We start from the raw sequence: 19,458 nt of genomic DNA on the forward strand, positions 1-19,458 counted from the left end.
AGGTTCTGCCTGCTGAGTTAAGTAAGGAAGAAGAGTATTGCCATTTGCAGCCCTCACCCCTGGTTTGCTGAAAGTTTCCTCAAAAGTCTCTTAGCAGAAGTGCTTTGCATTTTAGATTGCTTAGACCAGCTCTTCTTAGAAGCCTATAGTCAGAAACCGATTATCTTATGAGTAGAAAAGCAAAAGAGCAGAATTCAAATAAATAAAAATAATTGTACTTATTTTCAGGCCTTCAATGCAGTCTTCCACAAAACAATTATACAGACTGAAAAATCAAGGGATATTCGGTGTCATATCTCTAACCTGACAGAAGCTGTCACATACTCAACCCTTCTTTTCATGAGTCAAGGACGTTTCGGAAAGGATAAACTCATTTTTGTGGCCCAAATTTTCAGATTGGTGATGCTGGTATCTACTGAGTTTGGTCTTTCTTCAATAGAAGGTGATGCCTCTGCCCAGACAAGTTATCTTGCTACCTTTTGGCTGTGCAGTTTCTCACGCAGTGATATTGCTGCTTCAATACCAATAATAATTGCAAAAATTTCGAAGAAGCTTTTACGTAATTCTTTTCATTTAAAATGCTGCAATGACTTTATGAAGCTATACTGAGGATAAATAGCATGACTTAGCTGCTTGTGGTTGGATAATTAGGGTTAAAATTGATGTGATATGTAAAGTAGGAATCCACTGAACAATACATACCCATATTGCATTCAGGCTGTTATTTTTCCTTTTAATTTCAGTTATCTATAAGCCCTGGAAAAAAATCAGGTCTCAGTTGTACTACATGGCAGATTTTGCCCTGAAGAGCTTGCTCCTGGTTGTATCACAAAGCTGATCAGTAACGGAGGTAGGAATTAAACTAGAAACCAGCAATTTGGGAAGAAGGTAAAAAATTATAAATTGAGGAATCCAATTTGGGGGAGGATAAGAAAAAAGGAATCACTCCACACAGTGTATAAATAGGAGTTAAAAGCAGACAGAAATGTCTGAAAGAGAAAGGAGAGAAAAAGGGGAAGGGAAAACTGCTGATGATTTTTCTGCATCATTCTTACCACCTTGGCTTTTAGCACTGTGTTGCTTAACCTTTGTCTTTTCTGTAGCACTGGTACTGGGATGGATCATGAAGAATGAAAATCTATATGGCAACCAAAAAATAAGCTCTATCACAGTTACAGAGTAGACAGAAACCAGACTAAAGGACACAATAAACTGATTTATTACATACATTTTTAGATGGAAAGAGAGAGGGCTTTTAACAGAGAAAGAAAGATGTATTTATATCAGAAAGGAGAGAGAATATCTGGTATCATGGCAAACATGTCTCTCTTTCCCGCTATATGTGGGAAGTGATAAAAGAACTAGAAAAACTCCTCGTAGAACCTGAGGAGTTTTCGTCAGTATACATTCAGCTCATGTGCCAGAACTGATTCAGTGTAAAACAACCCCCCCAAAAACACCAGGCAAAAACCAACAACAAAAACCACTCAGGATTTGCAAATTTCCCAGAGGTTTGTGTAAGATTGCAGTCTGAAGAAGGATTAGAATGGTTACGGAAACAGTTGTGCACTATTTGTTCTTCTATCTTTCTAGACATAAAAAGGATACATAGAGATAATTAGATGGGATTCAGAAATCTGTACTTTTTCTATAGCATTAGTATAAAATAATTTGTGGTCAAGTTTATGTAAGCTTAACTTCAGTGTGCAAGACTTACATTTTTATTATTTTTTAAGTTCCCACAAGCTAAAGAAAAGTAACTGCTGTTGTTGGTTAGCTCATTTTAAAATTTGTGTGAATTTGTCTTTCAGTACATAAATGAACAGCAGTTATATTTTCTGCAAAAAGTTGTGACTGACAGGTCGTGCTTGGTTTTCATGGTGTCTTTTTTAACAGGTAAAGGGAAGTTCGACTCTGTGTGTGTGTAGGGATGGTTTTGAAAAAATTTGTCACACCCTTTAGTGACTAGTGTTTAAGAATCACTCCATTTGCAATAGATTTCAAATCAATATTTTAAAATATTGTTCAAATAACATATAAATTCTTATATCAGAGTTTTAGAAAATGCAGCCATAGGAATTTTTGTTGCTTTGAGCTCCCTAATCAGTAATACTTTGAGCGGTGCACACTTTAAGGCAGAAGTGGCTCTGAAGCAAGTCTGATGACTTTTTCAATTTTGCATGCTGTCAAGATTCTCCTAAGAAGTAAAGAGATAGAACTCCTTGAATTGGATTTCCTTCTTCGATTCAGAGTTGAACACACTTACAAGAGTCCTGTTGACTTCTTACCTACTCAGTCATGGAGTGCCATTAGGGTAGGTTGGGAAAATTGCTTTTCAGCTCTAGATCTTTTCTGATGTTATTTCTGAAGGCATGCTACAACTAGACAATTTCAGATAAAGTCATACATTCCGTCGTAATTTTTAGTAGAACTAGTGAAGCTTTTTGAGTGTATTTCTCCTTAGACATCATGTACTGTACTTTGTGAGGAAATTCTGTTTACCAGAATTTGTCCAGTACCCTAGAAATAAAATTTTTATCTTCATATCACTCCTTACTATAGTAGATGTCCCATACAAGGTTTCCAGTTTGTCATATCCTGATGTTTAACAGCAAGCAGACAGTATGGCAATACTGACCAAAGTAATCTCTTATCAATAACATTATTTTTATGTGTATGCATATATATGAAATTTAGTATTTTAAAATAAGTCCCAGGTCCCTTGTAATTGGTTAAACTATGGTTTTTTACATCTCCCCAAGAGTATCAGTGTTTGTCTTCCCGTTTCAGTCTTCACACAGAAGGTACACCATCTGTATTTATGTCTTTGGCATGTTTCCAGGCTATGGCAGTGATGGATGTGTTCAGGAGGTTAGATAAAGATGTTGAAGGATCCACCAAGAAGTGGAAGAAGTGGGTGGCCTCAGAATGTCCAGAAAAGGAAAAGCTCCCCCAGGAATGGACAAACAAAAGCTGTCTTCAGAAACTAAGCATACTGAGGGAACTCTGTCTGGACAGAATGATGTACACTTTTAGGTATGAAATCTGAGGGTACGTCTTTTGTGGTGAGTGTGTGTGAGGGTGGCTTGTATGTGTCAGCATGGAGGAAACTCAGATCTTAAGAGGAAGGCGAATAACTTCTAAACCAGTCGATCAACCAGAATTTGAAATCAGTGACTGTGGCCCTTCCCAGCCTGTTCTGCTGGTGAAGAGTTCATGAAGAGGTAGTGTGGTGAGACATGAGTCATGGCATATTTGGAGAGCTATGTTTGTGATTTCTTTTAGATTGCATGTAGGTACCCTAAGGAGAGTGCTCATTAATAAATGGAAATATAGTAAGCTATGCTGTTAATAGCTAAAAGTTTATTTCTTGGTGTTAGTTCTCATTATGGTATTAGGGCTGGTAGCTAACCCCACAGGATGGCAATTTGTCAGGTTTCCCTTCTTTAAAATTCTGTGATACCAAGAAAGGTTTGGTTGTGGATACTTACCGATCTCCTCCCAGCTGTTTTCCGGTTGTAGTGTTTTACTCTTTTGATCCCAAGTGATGGTCTCATAGACCTACCTGATCCTCCACACCCCACCATCACAGCTTTTACCCATTTACATGCCTTCTGAGAATGCCGGTTTTGTGTCCTGGGTGTTTATTCTGCCCAGCTGCTCTGGCTTTATGTGACACTGTTGTCTGTGTATAATGACGTCTTGGGTTCAGTTTTTGAAGAGGTTCTTTTCATTCTAAAGTTGCTGTTTTCTGCCACATGGCCCCTATCCCACAGAGAAATGGGAAGGATAGTCTTCTGTCTTGCTTGACCACCTGCCTCCCCTTCTTGCCTTCAGTTCACTTCCCTGACAATTTGTTTGATGAAACGACTGTTAGACCATCGCTGTCAGCCACTCAAGTCTGAGAATGGTGCAGGCTTGAAGCCTGATATCAGGGAACATTTTTGGTGTTTAGTGCATGTTTTTTCATATGTATAGAAACTTTGTGGAGGAAAAGCTTGGCTCAAGATATGTGGAAAGCACAAGGATGGACTTGGCAAACTCCTATGAAGAGAGCAGTCCAGCCACTCCTGTGTTTTTCATTCTGTCTCTAGGAGTAGACCCACTTGAAGATACTGAGACACTAGGTAAGCCTCTTACTTGCTTCTGGTGCAAGGATCACTCAGCTGTCTTCCCGTTAAAGAAAGAAAAATTGAGCTCGAAAGTGAAATGGAGCATGCAGGGCTAGAAATGTAAATAAATCAATATACGGTTATACACTTGTGTGTATGTGCCCGTACACACATACCTGTATGGGTGTATTTTTATGAAACAGAACAAAGCCTTCTGGAATCTGTCACTTTAGTGGAGTATGCATTACTGTGGAAAAGTTGGGCACGGTTTATTTTCAGCAGAAGATTCAAGTTCTAAAGTTTCTTCCACCCCCACCATATTCATGGTAAATGGGGTGGATGAAAAGTGTAAGGCCGTAAGCACTACAGTATGAAGAAATTTTTAGACTGAGCATTCCTCTGCTTGGCATAATGCAGGTTTCCTTTGTACTGTTTTCTACCTTTTGACTAGATGAGGGCCAGAGGGCAATTTTCTCCATGCTCATGTAATCTTGTGCCCCCTGTGACTAAATAATGGTCATTATACAAACTATATTCAATTGTATAGGGTTCTGTGGCTTTATACTTAGGATTACTATTCCCCACAGACAATAGTGAGAATACCAGGTTAATACAGCTGTGACCTCACTGTGCTCAATTTAAACTCAGGCCTCACAAGGTGAGAGGCTTGTGCATTTACGCACTGAACCAATCAGTTAAAAAACTGATGTGATATCTACCACATGTTGCTCCCTTTTTCATAAGGGAATTGCTCTGTACCCCCTGTAAGAGTTTCTAAAGCTCAGTAACAATGCCAAGCATCTATCAAAATGTCAAAAGGTTCATTATCTTAAAACCAAGGGAACAGATTTCTGCAGGCTTTTTCTAATACTAGCAATAAGGCCACTGTTGAGAGCTCGCAATTTTGCTTGTTGAAATTGTAAGGGTTTAGTGAAGTGCTCCAGAAGAAGTAATATGCATTGCACAAGTGATAGTGAAATTAATGGGGACATTATCATTCTTTTTCCTTTCTGCTCAGCTTATTTTCCTATCTCCTCCCCCCCGTCACTCACCCTTCCCCAATTACTTGTTTTACAGGCAAAAAGCTTGCATTCACTGTAGACTCTGGAAGATTTCATAACATCTCTTTACGGCAAGGGCAGGCGATGGTTGCAGAGGAGGCACTTGAGAAGGCTGCCTGACATGGCCATTGGGTTCATCTCCAAGTGAGTGTCAAGCAGCCCTTCTGGTGAGGACCGTCTCCTCAGTTGGAGGAATATTCCCAGAACACAAACAAAATATGTGATGGATTACAGCAAACATTTTAAACAGCTAATAATCTTGTTCCCTTTTGCTTTTGGTTGTAACAGGATAAACATCATATTAATAGAGTGTATGTCATGTTTTGCCGAACACTATCCTCACCCTCCCAGGAGGAACAGGAGAGATAAAACAGAAAGCTTCTGGCGGGTAGGTAGGACTGCCCTCAGGCATATGCTTCCCCTACATAATTAAGAGCTCCTGTTCTGTTCAGTGGGCCATAATGGAGACTTTAATGAAATGGGTCTGACTCCCCCTTGGGAAGGTGTATAATTAACTCTGGAGTGCTGCTCCTCTGAGATAGCAGCCGCAGCTTTGGCCAGCGTTGTATGGACTGAGAACTCACTCTGCAGCAGAAGAAAGATCTGTGCAATACGCCGACAAACTGTGGCTCCCAACATCGTGACAGAGCTGACAGCAGCACCACAGTTGTTAATGCTACTGAAAGAAGGTGCTCCCCTCCCACCGTTTTATGCTAAATAGCCAATGGATATTTGTAACAACCCCTTTGCCCAGAAGCTGTTCAAGAAATGCATGTTCCAGGCCTTGATATTAAGGAGGTCACTGGGACCAGATGATTCTCTCCTCTTCTGGTTTTAACCTCAGCAACGTATACATTTGACTGTCAACCTGGTTGCCTGCAACAAATGAAGAGATGGGCTAGACTCGCTGTTGTCTGCCGGCTCACATGAGATCACCGTGGGATTAGTGAGGGGCCTTGGTGTGCTGGGCACTGTGCAAACACGCACAGACTGACCCCTTTGTCGATACTGAAACTGGAAGAATTCTTTAACCAGGTTTCACACGAGTAAGAGAGTCGCACTAGTCTGGAAATAGCCCTGCTTTTCTGCTAGTGAGTATAGAAACGTTGTGAAGGGAAAAGCAGAGTTGGTTTTCAGGGGAATTTTGGTGTTCTGAGTTGCTCTGAGGACAGGGCGAGAGAACGGGAGATGGCAGAGGGCCTAAGTCAGCAGTGTTGTGTCTCTGAAGCCACAGGGATAAATGGGGAACATCTGAGAGGCTCCTGGTGTTACACACCTGCTCCATTTTCCAGTCCATTATGCCTGCCTTCTGAGGGAGGAGGGAGGTGACAATTTTGCTGTGAAGATTTTTTGATAGTGAAGGGTTGGGGAAAGTCTGAAAGGAGACTAAATAAAGATTTTGGACCAAATCCAAAATGATGCTAAGCCAGCCCAAGCTAGTGGGATTTGGATGTACTCAGTGCTTCTCAAGGTTCGGTCTTCTGGGGTTTGGCCCAAATACCTATATGCTTATGTTTAAAAAAAAAAATCCTGGAGGAAAAAGATGAAGTATTTACTCTGCATTTTGTTGGAGGCTCGGGGGTGTATAATTAGATATTTTAAAAACCTTGCTGTTCTGACTAACCTGGGAAATACTTAAGAAATTGCCTTGGCTTCAGACCTATGCCCTTGAAGCAGGGAGGAAATTTTTTACAGACCTCAGCAAGAGAAAGATCAAGCTCTTAGTTGCAGAACGCCCGCTGGAGGTGAAGCTAAGGGAAGTCCAGAAGGTGATAGAGCAAGAGGTAGGACGAGTATGTTGTGAAGTAAACAATGCAAGGTCTGAAAAATGGTAGCAAAACCAATTGGCACAGCATTTGGTAAAGACTGCCAGAAGACTGACTTGAAATTTTGTAGTAACAGGTTTAACTCATGTGTCACTCATATCAGTGTCTCAAACTCAGACATCTGATATATCAAAAGGTTATTTTGTTGTTATATTAAGGCTTGAATGACTTCTACTTTGCAGTGGTTGGTTGTAGCCTATACGACAATGCCAGGCTGCCTCTCTTTCCACCCCCCTATTCCTTTTTCCATATGTCGAGGGACAATTTGGGAATATTGCCTCAGCAGGTCTCATGATAAAGTGATGCAGCAGCCAGAGCGTGACTGACATGTCATTTCCTTGGCTGGTGTATGGAGTTGCAATTCTTCTTGCACTGCACGGAGGCAGAAGCCAGTGCAATCAGCAGTTTCTGGCACAGCAGCGAAGAGCTGGAGAGAAGCTGTAGGGCTGAGCTGCAATCTGAGTTGAAATGCTAGTTCTCTAGCAAAACAGTGGAGTGTGGGCTAGTGGAGGGGTGAAAGCAGCTGTAGCCCAGCCACACTGTAAACCTTTCTCTTGATATTCCCATATTTCACCAGTAGGTGCTTTGGAGGTGGTTGCTGTTCCATTATAACTAATTTCTCTGGTCTATCAATGACTTTCCACTGTCTTCATATATTAAGAATCTTAAAGACAATTAGTCTCTGAAGTGGTGTGAAACATATTTTTTAAGTAGTAGGATAGCTGTAAACATTTTTCTTTGTCTAGCACTTCTTCAGTCTTGCTCCTGGTATGCATTGGACATGTTTTGTCTTAGGTCCCAGTTCTACAGAGAATCTAAGGAGAGTCCAAGTGCTCTGCTGAGTTATACTTTATATAGCATAACACCCCCAGATCACTTAGCCCTGAGTTTATAATATTTTTGTTAGCTTCAGAATCAAGGCCTGAAACTTTAAAGACTAATGGTAAAATCTCTGTTATTGCAGTAGATATCAAGGAATGGCACAGTAGCTAAGAATCTTCAAGTTTATTCTTTGTATTATCAATTTATTTAATAATAAAGTGATGCTTTGAATTAAGTAACATAGCTATTTTTTATTATAAAACCACAATAACAATGTCTTAAGGATAACAAATTTATTTGTTTTCTCACAATAAATATATTGGCTGTTTTTCAACAGAATATTCATCTAGTAGCCAAGTGGCTAGGAACTTTGGAAAAACTCCTCGAGCAATACAGCGAAGAAAGTCATCCTGATTTCTGTGTCTTTATTAGCGCTGAACCAGCTCCAACCCCAGAAGAGCACATCATTCCTCAAGGAATACTAGAAAACTCGATTAAAATTACCAGTGAACCTCCTACAGGGATGCTGGCTAATTTACATGCTGCACTCTATAGTTTTGACCAGGTAAAAGCAAAATATATTTTTATTAAGTTGTTTCAATTACTCTTTCCCCCATGGGGAGAAGTGATAACGTTGATGACCGCTTTGTAGGAGAGCAGAACTTTGGGATCTTTGTGCTTCCAAACTAAGCTGACAGCTGCAGGGTGCCAGCCCTCCATGCCCTGCGCTGCCTCCATGTTTCCCATCAATGCTGGGCAGGAGGAAACACGTGACAATAATGTGTACACTTGTATTATTAAATATCTAGCTATAGGCTTGCATAGGTCTGCTTACAAAGATAGAAAGAGGTGCATTTATCACACTAGTTTTACCCATCTGTGCAGTCTTTTGAAGAAAACTGTCCATGCTCTGAAGTCAAAGTTCTTTCATCTGATGGTACTTGCTAACTTTGCTCAGCTCTAAATTTGGTTTGACCATGTCTGTTCTCCTACAGATTTATGTACCCAGATGTTCAGGCAATGGCTCAGTACCCTGCATATGAATTCCTGTAGTTAGGCATAAAGAAAGGAATTCATGAGCAAGGGTTACGTGCCATTTGTTGTTTTGTCTTTTGCTCTTTCCTTGTGTGAGGTTCTGCGGAGCTGCTTGGTGGGTGGGAAGAAGTAGGAGAAAGGAGATGTGAGAATGTGGAGGACAGGGGTTGTCACTGGATGTGCGTAGCCTCCTTCCCTCTGGATCCCTGGTTATCCCGGTCTATTAACCTGAGGAGCTTGTAGACAGATCTTCAAGCTCAATGCAAGTCAACTTCCCCGCAGTGGTGAAAGCTCTGGATCAGCAAGCTTATTCATGTCAGCAAAGCAGACCACGATAAAGGCAACCATAACTGTACGCTTTAGCCTTCCAGCAATGCATTAGCATATATTTATTTGAGCACAGGACTCATGAAGGTAGAGCCTGGATGTGAAAAGAGTAAGAGTTTCTTTTAAAGGGTATTCTGCTAACCAATGCCTAGAAAAAGAGAGATGTGCACTGAAAGAGCCGTGTCAAAGCTACCTTGGCTACAAATGGATTGATTTTGATGGTATAAGGGGATTCGGAAAGATATTTGTGAGAAAGGAAAAATGGCCGTGGTTTTGTAGCTAAACAGACAACTACTAATGCAGCAATTTTTTTCTTCTTTCTTTTTTTTCACTTCTTATAGTAATATTTTTAATGGAAAGCTGAAAAAGCTAGACAAAGTTTTTTATAAAGGCAATGCATATGCATTGGTGTCCCACTTCAGGCTGTGTTCAGTTCAAGAAATATATATGTGTATGTATTTTAATTAGCTAATTTCTAAGCTTGATACTTTAGAAAACTTTCTTTTCTCCCCTATTGTTTTGAGCCATGGGTGTTTGCAGCTTACTACAAATTCCTGTGCGGACACTGTCTTTAATAAGTATTTAATAAGGTATTTTTATTTTAAAAAAAAGAGAACTGTAATAAGAAAATCAAACTATGCCTAACCCAGGTGGAATAAATTTCATGTTTTGTGGTTTTCTTCAGGATAGAAGCTTGTGTTGTATTTTACATGGTTAAACTCAGGATTCTGACTTAAGGAGGGTTTTCTGCCAGATATAAAATACTTCGCCTTTACTAAGACTTTGCTACCTGTTGTTCAGTCCAGGACAACCTATTTCCTTTTGACAGCCAAGAGTTTATCCCTCTGAAGTTCTTTCCACACATCCATGTTTTTATGGGTATCAAAAGTAATTTTGTTATGTCAATTACTTCTTCAACTAAAAGATAGAATATAGAAAACTGTCAGAGAACTAAGAATGAATTTCTGCAGATTTTATAAGAAAATGCCAAACAGTTTGTTTCATCAGTTGAAAAACCTGCTGAATCCCTGTGCAGAATCCATCTGGCCGAGATTCTTTACTAAGGGTATAAACAAAGGAGGCAAAAAAAAAAAAAAAAATTAAACTTCAATTTGAAACATGACTCTTAGGGAACCAGTGTAAAATTTGAAGGAATAGTACACTTTTTAATAAATGTTAAAGTGGCAAATTTTCTACTTGAGATAAAGTCTGTGGATGACTTATGCTAAGAAACTATAGCGGTTATCTGAGTAATATTTATAGAGTTCTAGTTAAAGTCTCTATTTTTATTGGTTTCAGTAGCACAACAGTTCTCTTTCCTAAGGGACATTTGGAAATAGAAAGGTAACCATCAACACTCTTGCTTCTAGGAATTACTGCAAAAAATACTGCCTAATAGTCGCTCATCACTAAGAAACCTATTTCTCACTCTCCTTCAAACTCCAGGCTTGTGAGTGCTCCCTTTCGGCAGCTGAGGCAGGCACAGCTAGCGATAATGCTGCCGGCTGTTAACTGGATGAATGTATTCCTTTTTTCTTTGACAGATGACCCTTGAGATGTGTACCAGAGAAGGAGAATTTCAAAGCATCCTTCCTTCTCTGTGCTATTTTCACGCTTGCGTTACTGGGAGACCGAAGTTTGGCCCTCGGGGCTGGAGTGGCAGGTACCTGTTCAGTGCTAGAGACCTCCTCATCTGCGTCCCTGTCGTCTGCAACTATTTAGAGACCCATATGAAGGTAAGAAGAAGTGGGCAGGTAACCACACACCAAGGTCATTTTGACTCAATCAGCTGTTCATACTAAATAAGGGGGAGACTTTCTTTCTCTGAAGCTGTTATTTAAGTAGCTGGCATTATAAGATGCTGCTGAGTATGAAAATAAACCAGATCAAAGGTGGGGGGGAGGGTGTGGGGTTTTTTCTGGCAGTGGATGCTTGACCTTTGTAATATAAGTCAAACCAGTTCCACATCAGTAGCTAAGGGGGAAAAAAATGCCCTTCATTATGTTAACAAAAACAGTGGTTTACATGTGCATATATGCCAAATTCATTAGGCAGGTAATGAAGCATTTGCACAAATGTAATTACATACAGCAATTCTGACAGTTCATAACACTGCATTAATAATCACTACAATTAGTTCTGATGATGGAAGCAATTTACAGCACGTCACATGTATAAATAATGGTGCGTTTCCTGCATGTGTCATTATTATGTATTAAGGATGCCACCTTGTTGTGACTTTCTCAGTAATGTTCCCCTTGAGTCAAAGTTAAGGGTAGATGAGTGATTTTATTTCTGAGCTACAGCATGTTTCACACTTGTATAGTTTAAATACTCGGCTGAGGTCATTTGTGTAAGTTCTGTATATGAAATGCCCAAATAATAGCAATAATTATTTTTTACTGAATGATATAGGATGGTACTGAATAGGTCCTTCCATTTTAGTAATTTAAAGAAATTTAAGAGATATTTATAAAGGAAAAAAAGGAGAGGGAAATGTCACGCCTTGATGACAGGGTTTTCTCCATATCTCCCAATTTGTATTTACTCTTAGAAATTAATTTCCCTTTTTTTATTTTTATCCCTACTGATCTTTATTTAGCTAATAGGACATGAAACTGTTTTACCTTTTTGTGGTACTTGGTGTCATAGTGAAATAATTGTTTAATTTTATAGTGATGATTTAATAATGCTTCCCATTTAGAAAACAAGTCTATAAAATCAGCTTATTCCAACCCATAGTTTTCGTTGCTAATAAATCTTGCTGCTTTAAGCTCTGTTCTTTTCAAACCACAATTCATAAGCTGGATAATTAATTTTGCTAATTAATGAGAGGGAGGATTCTGATGGCAGGGAGGACTAGAAAGGTCTGCAAGAGTGAGAATTATTTCATCTCTCCTCTTGGTAATATTGCTTATTGGCCCTTTTCATTGTATTGGTTAGTGATTCATTACCCTGTGGCTTTATAAGCATTCTTTTAACATAGATATTGTAGAAAGAAAAGAGATAATAGTTTTTAAAACATGACTTTATATGTATATATACATGTATATGACTTTGTACACGTGTGTGCGTGTGTGTGTGTGTATATATATATATATATATAAAATCTCCCAAATGAGTATCCTTTGGGGACAAATTTGTTTAAGACAATTAGGTATTGACCAGAAAGCATAAACTGGGAAACTTGAGCTAGTCCATCAGCTACTGGAAATTGCCCTAAGTCCATCATCACTTGTACCAGTTTATGGTGCTTCCCTGTGAATGTTTAATCTTCTTGCATCTCAGTTTGACTTAACCCATTTTCCAGTTACTAAGACAAACTTCACCACGCTAACCTCTGATAGTTAAGGTCTCCTCAGGTGAAATGCAGGATGCCTGATCCTGCCTCTTTGTCCCGCTCTTCCCCTCCACCTTCTGATCCCCATACGCATGTTCGTGAAGGAGTTGTTCAGTGTTGTGAGGGGGATCTGGACTCCAGCCTCACCATATCCAGCCACTGAGCAATGGCTCAGTAGTTTTTTGAGTACAACAGACCAGTTTTCTATACAATACAATGGCAATTATGCAAACCTGACAGCCCAAAATAGTTCTAATGCAAACCCCTCAGTTTTCTCACATGAGTAAAAATGTCCCTTTTATATCACAAGCTTTGATTATCCCAGTGTAGTCAATGTCCCCAGAAGTGTGCAGCTGAATGAGCTTGTACTGAGTTAGAATATTGATATACTCTTCTAAAAGACAAAGGAAAAAGCCATTTCTTGAGATAAATATATATGAAATTAGAAAAACATTAAATGTGTTTCTATTGCCAACAAAGAGAAAAGCAGGTTTGTTCTAACTGAAAGAATGTTTCATTCTAAATCCAAGTTGTTGACATTTTTCACAGGGATTCTCTACTCAGGCTTCTCATCACCAGCATGCAGCATTGCTTATTATATTCCAGTGGCCTTTTTTTTTTTTCTTTTTTCATTCTCTTCAAACCAGTTTAAAAGAAAGATGGATTAGAGTTACTGAAATAAACTTGCAGCAAGAAGGCTAGAATGGCTGCAGCTATTTTACTTGTTCGGTTCTGTCATGTCATGCAATATTTGAAGCCTGTAATTAAGTTTTTACTTGAACTGTTGGGAGGCAAATACTGCCCCCAAGGGCTTAAAGGTTCCTGTCTGGGAAGGCTTCATCACAAACTGGCATATTTTGCAAACCAAAGGGTAGCAAAAAGAAGCTTCAAACTCTGTGAAGCCAAATAAAACGGAAAGACAGTAGTTCCTTGAATAAAATGTGTTACCACTGTTAATCACATGCTATAACAGTGGCATTATGACCAGAGTTCTACAATAAACATAACGCTTATGTGATGTGGTAGTAATGGGATTAATATTAATTCAATTTTTACTGAAGTTCTTGAATATATCCCAAATTCAAATAATGTAGAATTTCAGTTACTGAGTGTTTCCTAGTGTGGATATACAAAAGACTGCAATCAGATACAAGTTTTTTATTTCTTCTCTAAGAAAGGCACAGTAGGTTACCATCCTGTCACTCATGAGGATTATGGTTTTAAAGATCTGTATGGCAAAATACATGCATTTGTTAATGAGCTATGTTCTTTTCTCTCATGTGGTGTTTTGAAAATGAACTTTTTTCTTAAAAGCTTTTTATAAGGCATAAGGTAGAAAACACGACACGAGGGTCAGATGATACACTTTACACCGTTACTGAATTTTAGTCACAAACTTGATATTTGTCCTCAGATATTTATAGATACCTCTCACCGGATTGAAATAAGAGAAATCTGTGTTTCAGTGTAGTTATTTTCTAAACAAAAAAACCCAGCAATGCAAATATGTAACTATGAAGCTTTCTGAAAGGAGGTATTTGAATTTCTTTTGTTTCTCTTAACAGCGTTTATTGTGAACAGCTTTGGTTTGTCCTTTAGAAAGCTGACGTGTTTTCGTCAGTGATGCGTTCTGTTACCCTGGGTAGGTTCCATGGGAAGACCTGCGTTACCACTTTGGTGAGAGCGTGTACGGCGGCCACATCACCGATGCCTGGGACCTCAGGCTCTGCTGTGTATATCTGCAGGAATTCATCAGCCCACCTGTGGTAAGAACTTTCATATATACCTAAAGCTCCTGAATATGTATATAGTGTGTTCAACGTAAGAGAAAGTCATCTTTCAGAACTGGAGCCTTGTGGGGAAGACCACAAACTTTCTCCTCTGTGCCGCCCCACCTGTAGCAAGGTGTTGTCTGGCTGTGGAGGAATAAATTCTCCAACTTGTAATGAGTACAGTGATTCGTCATGAGCAGATTTTGTCTGCGAGGGTGTGTGACTTGGCGTATTGCTTGTTTAAATACTTTTGCAAGCACCCTTACTTGTCAACTTGAGTTCAGTGCTTTGTAACAGTGCTTGTATAGCCAGCTTAATGACATTAGGGGATAATACATCTAGGTTTCCATTTTCCTGATAAAATTATTCTTCTTTAAGGTGCTGCTGTTTAGAAAGGTCTCGGTGGGCATAGGAAAGTATCTTTTATGAAACTGCACTTCAACCAATGTAACAGTTACAGCAGTCCAGAATGGCACTATCCTCAAAACTTACATTTACTGTTTGTATGTTTTCTTCTCTCTATAAATAATAGAATGGAAATGTTATACATTTCCTTGCATTTTCCTGTTTCCAAAATAGCGAAAACAGTTTGTAAGACGCTCTGTCATTTTCCACCACCCTCTCACACATCTGTTTCTGTAGGTTTGTCAGATTATCACCAGCTGATATATAGTGAATTATTCAAATTTCACTATTGAGTTTTGGTCTGAACAACAGTGTATGTAGAGCATCTATGAGTCCACGGTGCAAGATTGCTGAAGTTGCTTCTAATCAGAAACAAATGTTAAAATTTTTGAGGATACAGAAAGAAAACTTTGCTTTAACTTTAGTTCTAAAAAGCCTTGCATGGAAACAAACTTATTTTCATATACATACATTTGTATAAAATGTGTGTGTATGTATATATACGCATTTGTATGTGTGTATATATAAAAATAAATAAAACAACTGGCTGCTTCTCCTAAGATGCTGAACTAGTCACTTTAGAGAACTGATTGTACACAGTTCGCTAAAAACAGCTGAGGGATTTTTCAAGTGCCCTTTCCAGACTTGTTATTTTTCATTGTTCAAAGGCAAAGCGCTTATTTGGGAGGAAAAAAAATGAAAATTAGCGTGTTACGTGTGAGCAGGCCATTTGCAGAGCCTGGCTAACTTGAGGGAAGTGCACTTTTCCCCCTTGGCGGTACGGCTGAAGCCTGCCTTTCAGTCGTGGGCAAGATGAGCTTGCTGGTGTCTCCTCAGTCCCTAACCGGTGGGTTTTTGTATGTCAAAGAGCCACACTCAGATGAAGGCAATTGGAAGTAACTGCTCAGAAGAAGATGCCCAAGAGTAAGTTGCCATGGAGATGGAAAGGCTAAACACCGCTGTACTCCTGACCTCAGCGGAGGCTGATTTCTCCAAATGACAGCTGAGGTCACGGGAGCATGGTGGGAAGCTCATCCTGCCGGCTCCGGCTCTGCCTCTAGCCTATGGATAAGTAAAGAATTACTGCTTCCAGTTTAGGCAGTCCATTAACCTTCACAAGCCTGAACTTTCATTCAAATAATTGTAAAATAAGTATAGGTGGTGAAACCTGAGCAGAATCACTGCTATTTGTATGGCCTTTGGAAAGTTTAGGGACCCAACCCCGAGCGTGGATCCACTGCTATTTTAAACAGTGAGATATCTTTCCAAGCTTTTTGCTGTAATTGGAAAATGTTAGAGTCCCGAATTACCAGAAAAATCAGAAAATCATTCATTGACTGGCAGCCAAATGAGTGCAAACAGGATGGTAACGCCTTTCATCAGCGCTTGCGCTTTGTGTTCACTGGGGAGATTACCTTCTCTTTTACCTGTTTGCATTACTGATGAGTTCTTTTAGCTGTAAGTTCATTCTACAAGGTGCGCTAGAATAAACCACTATATGTCAGCTTTGCTATACCTCATCTGGGATCTGTCATAAGGACAGAAGGGCGGTGAGTTCCCGCTATGAAGCCCTGTAACCCGCAGCCTCCCTCTGTGCATGGTTCCCAGGAATACAGTAAAACCCGATTTAAGTGCCAGCAGAGAGACTGCTAAGTACAGATTGTCTGACAGAATTGATCTTCCACTCAAGGTGAATAACAGGGCTTTTTGCAAAACCTCGGCACTACTTCAAAGTGGCGTCTGAAGACATAGTTTATTGTGGGTGAGGTTAGTGGTGCAGGTTCAGGCGCAGGTAAATGGCTGGTTGCAGAACCAAAATGACTTCAGAAATAAGTGCTTACTGGTGTTATTGTGAGCAGCAGCTTATTGTTGACTGTTCTAAATGCCAAAAGCTGTTAAATTTTATTGTGATTTTGTGGAGTGGACCCTGCATTAGGAAGAAATAGCTCCTGTGAAAAGTACCACTTAGAGCCAGAAATATTTTTCAGTAAAAACCACTTGCAAGTCTGGTTTAAATCCCAGACAGCTCTATGACAATAAGTTCAGAGAAACTCTTTGAATCCAATGAAGTCCTTACAGTGCAGGAGCTGGGGGAGCCTGGAAAATAAATGTGATTGCTACAGCCTTTATTCCGTCCTGTCATCAGTAGGAGAGTAACCCCCCCGAGAGTACATCTCACCAATGCCCTCTGTCTATCTACTTAATTCTTGACTTGCTCCCAAGTCCTGAGGCTTATCTTTAATATCCTGACAGGGATAGGGCCTGCCTGTTCTATAGGAATGGTGCAGTTAACAGTATTTGGTTCAATATTGAGCTGATTGAGACCTTAATTTTTTTTCTGCTATGAAAATTATCACCACTGTCTATCTCCCTGAGGCCAAAGCAGCAGTACAAAACCCTGTGCAAGACTCCTACATTGGGAGAGATGGAATGGAGTAGCATGTTTTTCCTTTCTGTTCCAGCCAGGGAGAAGAGAAAGGAAGAGACACCAACACATGAAGTAATGTCCTAACTGGCAGCCATTTCTGTGGAAAGTGGATTGGGATCACTGTTTCTGACAAGCTAAAAATTGCACAAATACTGATGTGTGTTGTCCCGTTTCCACACTCCACTCACTTGTCTTGTTGACCTGTCACTCCCTGTAACCTCTTTAAGGTTATTATGAGCACAGTGTGTTTGTGCAAAGCCCCTAATTAACACCACACCAAGCAGAATTAATGTCATGGCTCATGTATTATTGGGATGGAGGTTCAGGTGAGTTGAAGCCCCAGTTCTGCCTCTCCCACAGGTGTCCTGTGTGACACTCTTATCAGTCAGTCTCAGACTCTCATCTGCAAAATGGCGTAATGATCCTTGCTTGTGTACTGAGAGGTTGCAGAAATTCAGTACGTAAAATACACTTGCCTCAGTAGTGGCAGTCCTTAAAATAAACTCAGAACATCCTCATGAAGGAAAAGGAAGCAGCAACAGTATTTCAGTATTGCAGAAAATGGGAACGTTGGAAAAGTGTGCAAATAGTAACTGTGCTAAAAATAGTTTTGTAACCCTGTTCCGCTATATTGGAACATACAGGTGTCATTTTCATAGACTCCAGACAAATTTCTGAAACTTTGTAGATGCAGAAGAATGTTTTGAGAGCTGGTGACAGCATTATCAATAACATTATTGGTTCTTTTACTGTAGCTTGAAGGGGAACTGACTCTGGCACCAGGTGTCTTGGCCCAACGAAATCTGGGTTATGCTGGATGCCGTAAATACATAGATGAAATGCTTCCATCTGAAAGCCCTGTACTATGTGGACTGCACCCCAATGCCGAGGTGGGATACTTGACAGCAATGTCAGAAAATCTCTTCAAAACTTTCTTCGAAGGACAACTCTTTTTGACAGGACAGGAGGTAACAGGCACAAACTTGGTCATAGGAAGTTCCATCTAAACATGAGGAGGAACTTCTTTGCTTTGAGGGTGGCAGAGCACTGGAACAAGCTGCCCGGAGAGGTTGTGGAGTCTCCTTCTCTGGAGATGTTAAAAACTCGCCTGAAGGCATTCCTGTGCAATCTGCTCCAGGTGAACCTCTTCTGGTGGGGGGTTGGACTACATGATCTCCAGAGGTCCCTTCCAACCCCTGTCATTCTGTGTGATTCTGTGAAATGCAGCCCATGAATTCATTCATAGGAGAAAGATCAGGCCAGTCTGCAGAGGAAAAGGTAAAGTTCTTCATCTGGTGCGTTTTGCTGCTTTTAATGACGTGGAGCACACATCTTACTGTGTTAATTCAGCAAGAGACTTGGTTTCTAGGAAAAAAAAGGTGCATCAAACAAGCAAAGATCAGCTGAGTGTTAATAGTAGCGATGATAATGCGGCAGCCTGGGCAATGTACTGCACTAGGGAGGAATTTGGACCAGAGGAACATCTAACCTGTTATGCAGACTGTTTCTTTTTTCACTTTGAATTTAATATGGGGTGGGAAACAAGGGATGAATCTGTCTAGCTTTTTTTGTGTGCTTTTATAAACAAGTACCGCAGCACTAACTTACTAAAAAAAGTTAGAGCTGGCTGAGTTGGTGAGTCTAGTCTTCACCTCTGTGCTTTGTTCCCATCTCCTTCATGACAAATCCCCTTTGGGTAGCTTCCCTGCTCCTTCCTGCTTGTGCCAAGCATAGGAAGTCCCTCCCAGCCCGTGGTCCTGGCTTCTTTCTACCGCATTCACAGCACAGCCTAGCAGTGATGTGTAGGTTCTCCATGCCGGGAAGAGCAGCCCAAGCACAGTGCTCTCCCACCGCTCCCCTTCCTGGGCCCTTGATCTGAGCAGGAGCCGTGTTGCTGCTCCAAGAGACTTCACTTCCAAGAAGTGGCTGAGGAGGAGATTTTCAGGGATTTGTAGTTTTCTGGTAGTCTGAAGAGGTGAAATCTGGGCAAGGAGGCTGTCTGACCATCTCTTAGCTTCAGCATTTCTCTTGTACTAAATCTGGAGTTTAGCAGAACAATAACATTAATACCTATAAGCTGTCAGATGCTGGGTTGAAGGGACCAACCCTAATACAAAGATAAGCTTGATCACTTAATATGGAGTTAACTGGGGCACAGTAGTTCTGTTCACAGTCAAGGTATCTGAGATACCCAGATATCTCAGTAAAGCCAAACTGATTCCAGAAAAATGTAAAAGCATTTTGGGTTTTAAGCATGGAACAGCACTGGTGCTGTGCTTAATAGATTAAATGAATAAAGGATGAGCAGGAAAGGAAAATGTAATCAGAAG

General features: G+C 40.2%; 1 protein-coding gene across 1 annotated transcript in view; it reads left to right on the top strand.

Annotated features, from left to right (window-relative positions):
• DNAH11 (dynein axonemal heavy chain 11) overlaps window positions 1-19,458 on the top strand; it is a 162,531-nt gene that overhangs the window by 136,883 nt on the left and 6,190 nt on the right. The window contains 10 exon segments of the mRNA XM_059818829.1: window positions 229-399; window positions 2,192-2,314; window positions 2,843-3,036; window positions 3,979-4,127; window positions 5,190-5,317; window positions 8,159-8,386; window positions 10,728-10,919; window positions 14,170-14,289; window positions 17,884-18,065; window positions 18,346-18,411. Coding sequence (XP_059674812.1) covers window positions 229-399; window positions 2,192-2,314; window positions 2,843-3,036; window positions 3,979-4,127; window positions 5,190-5,317; window positions 8,159-8,386; window positions 10,728-10,919; window positions 14,170-14,289; window positions 17,884-18,065; window positions 18,346-18,411 — 1,553 coding nt within the window.

The sequence above is a fragment of the Gavia stellata genome, chromosome 6, assembly GCF_030936135.1.
Source record: "Gavia stellata isolate bGavSte3 chromosome 6, bGavSte3.hap2, whole genome shotgun sequence".
In the NCBI taxonomy this organism is placed as follows: Eukaryota; Metazoa; Chordata; class Aves; order Gaviiformes; family Gaviidae; genus Gavia; species Gavia stellata.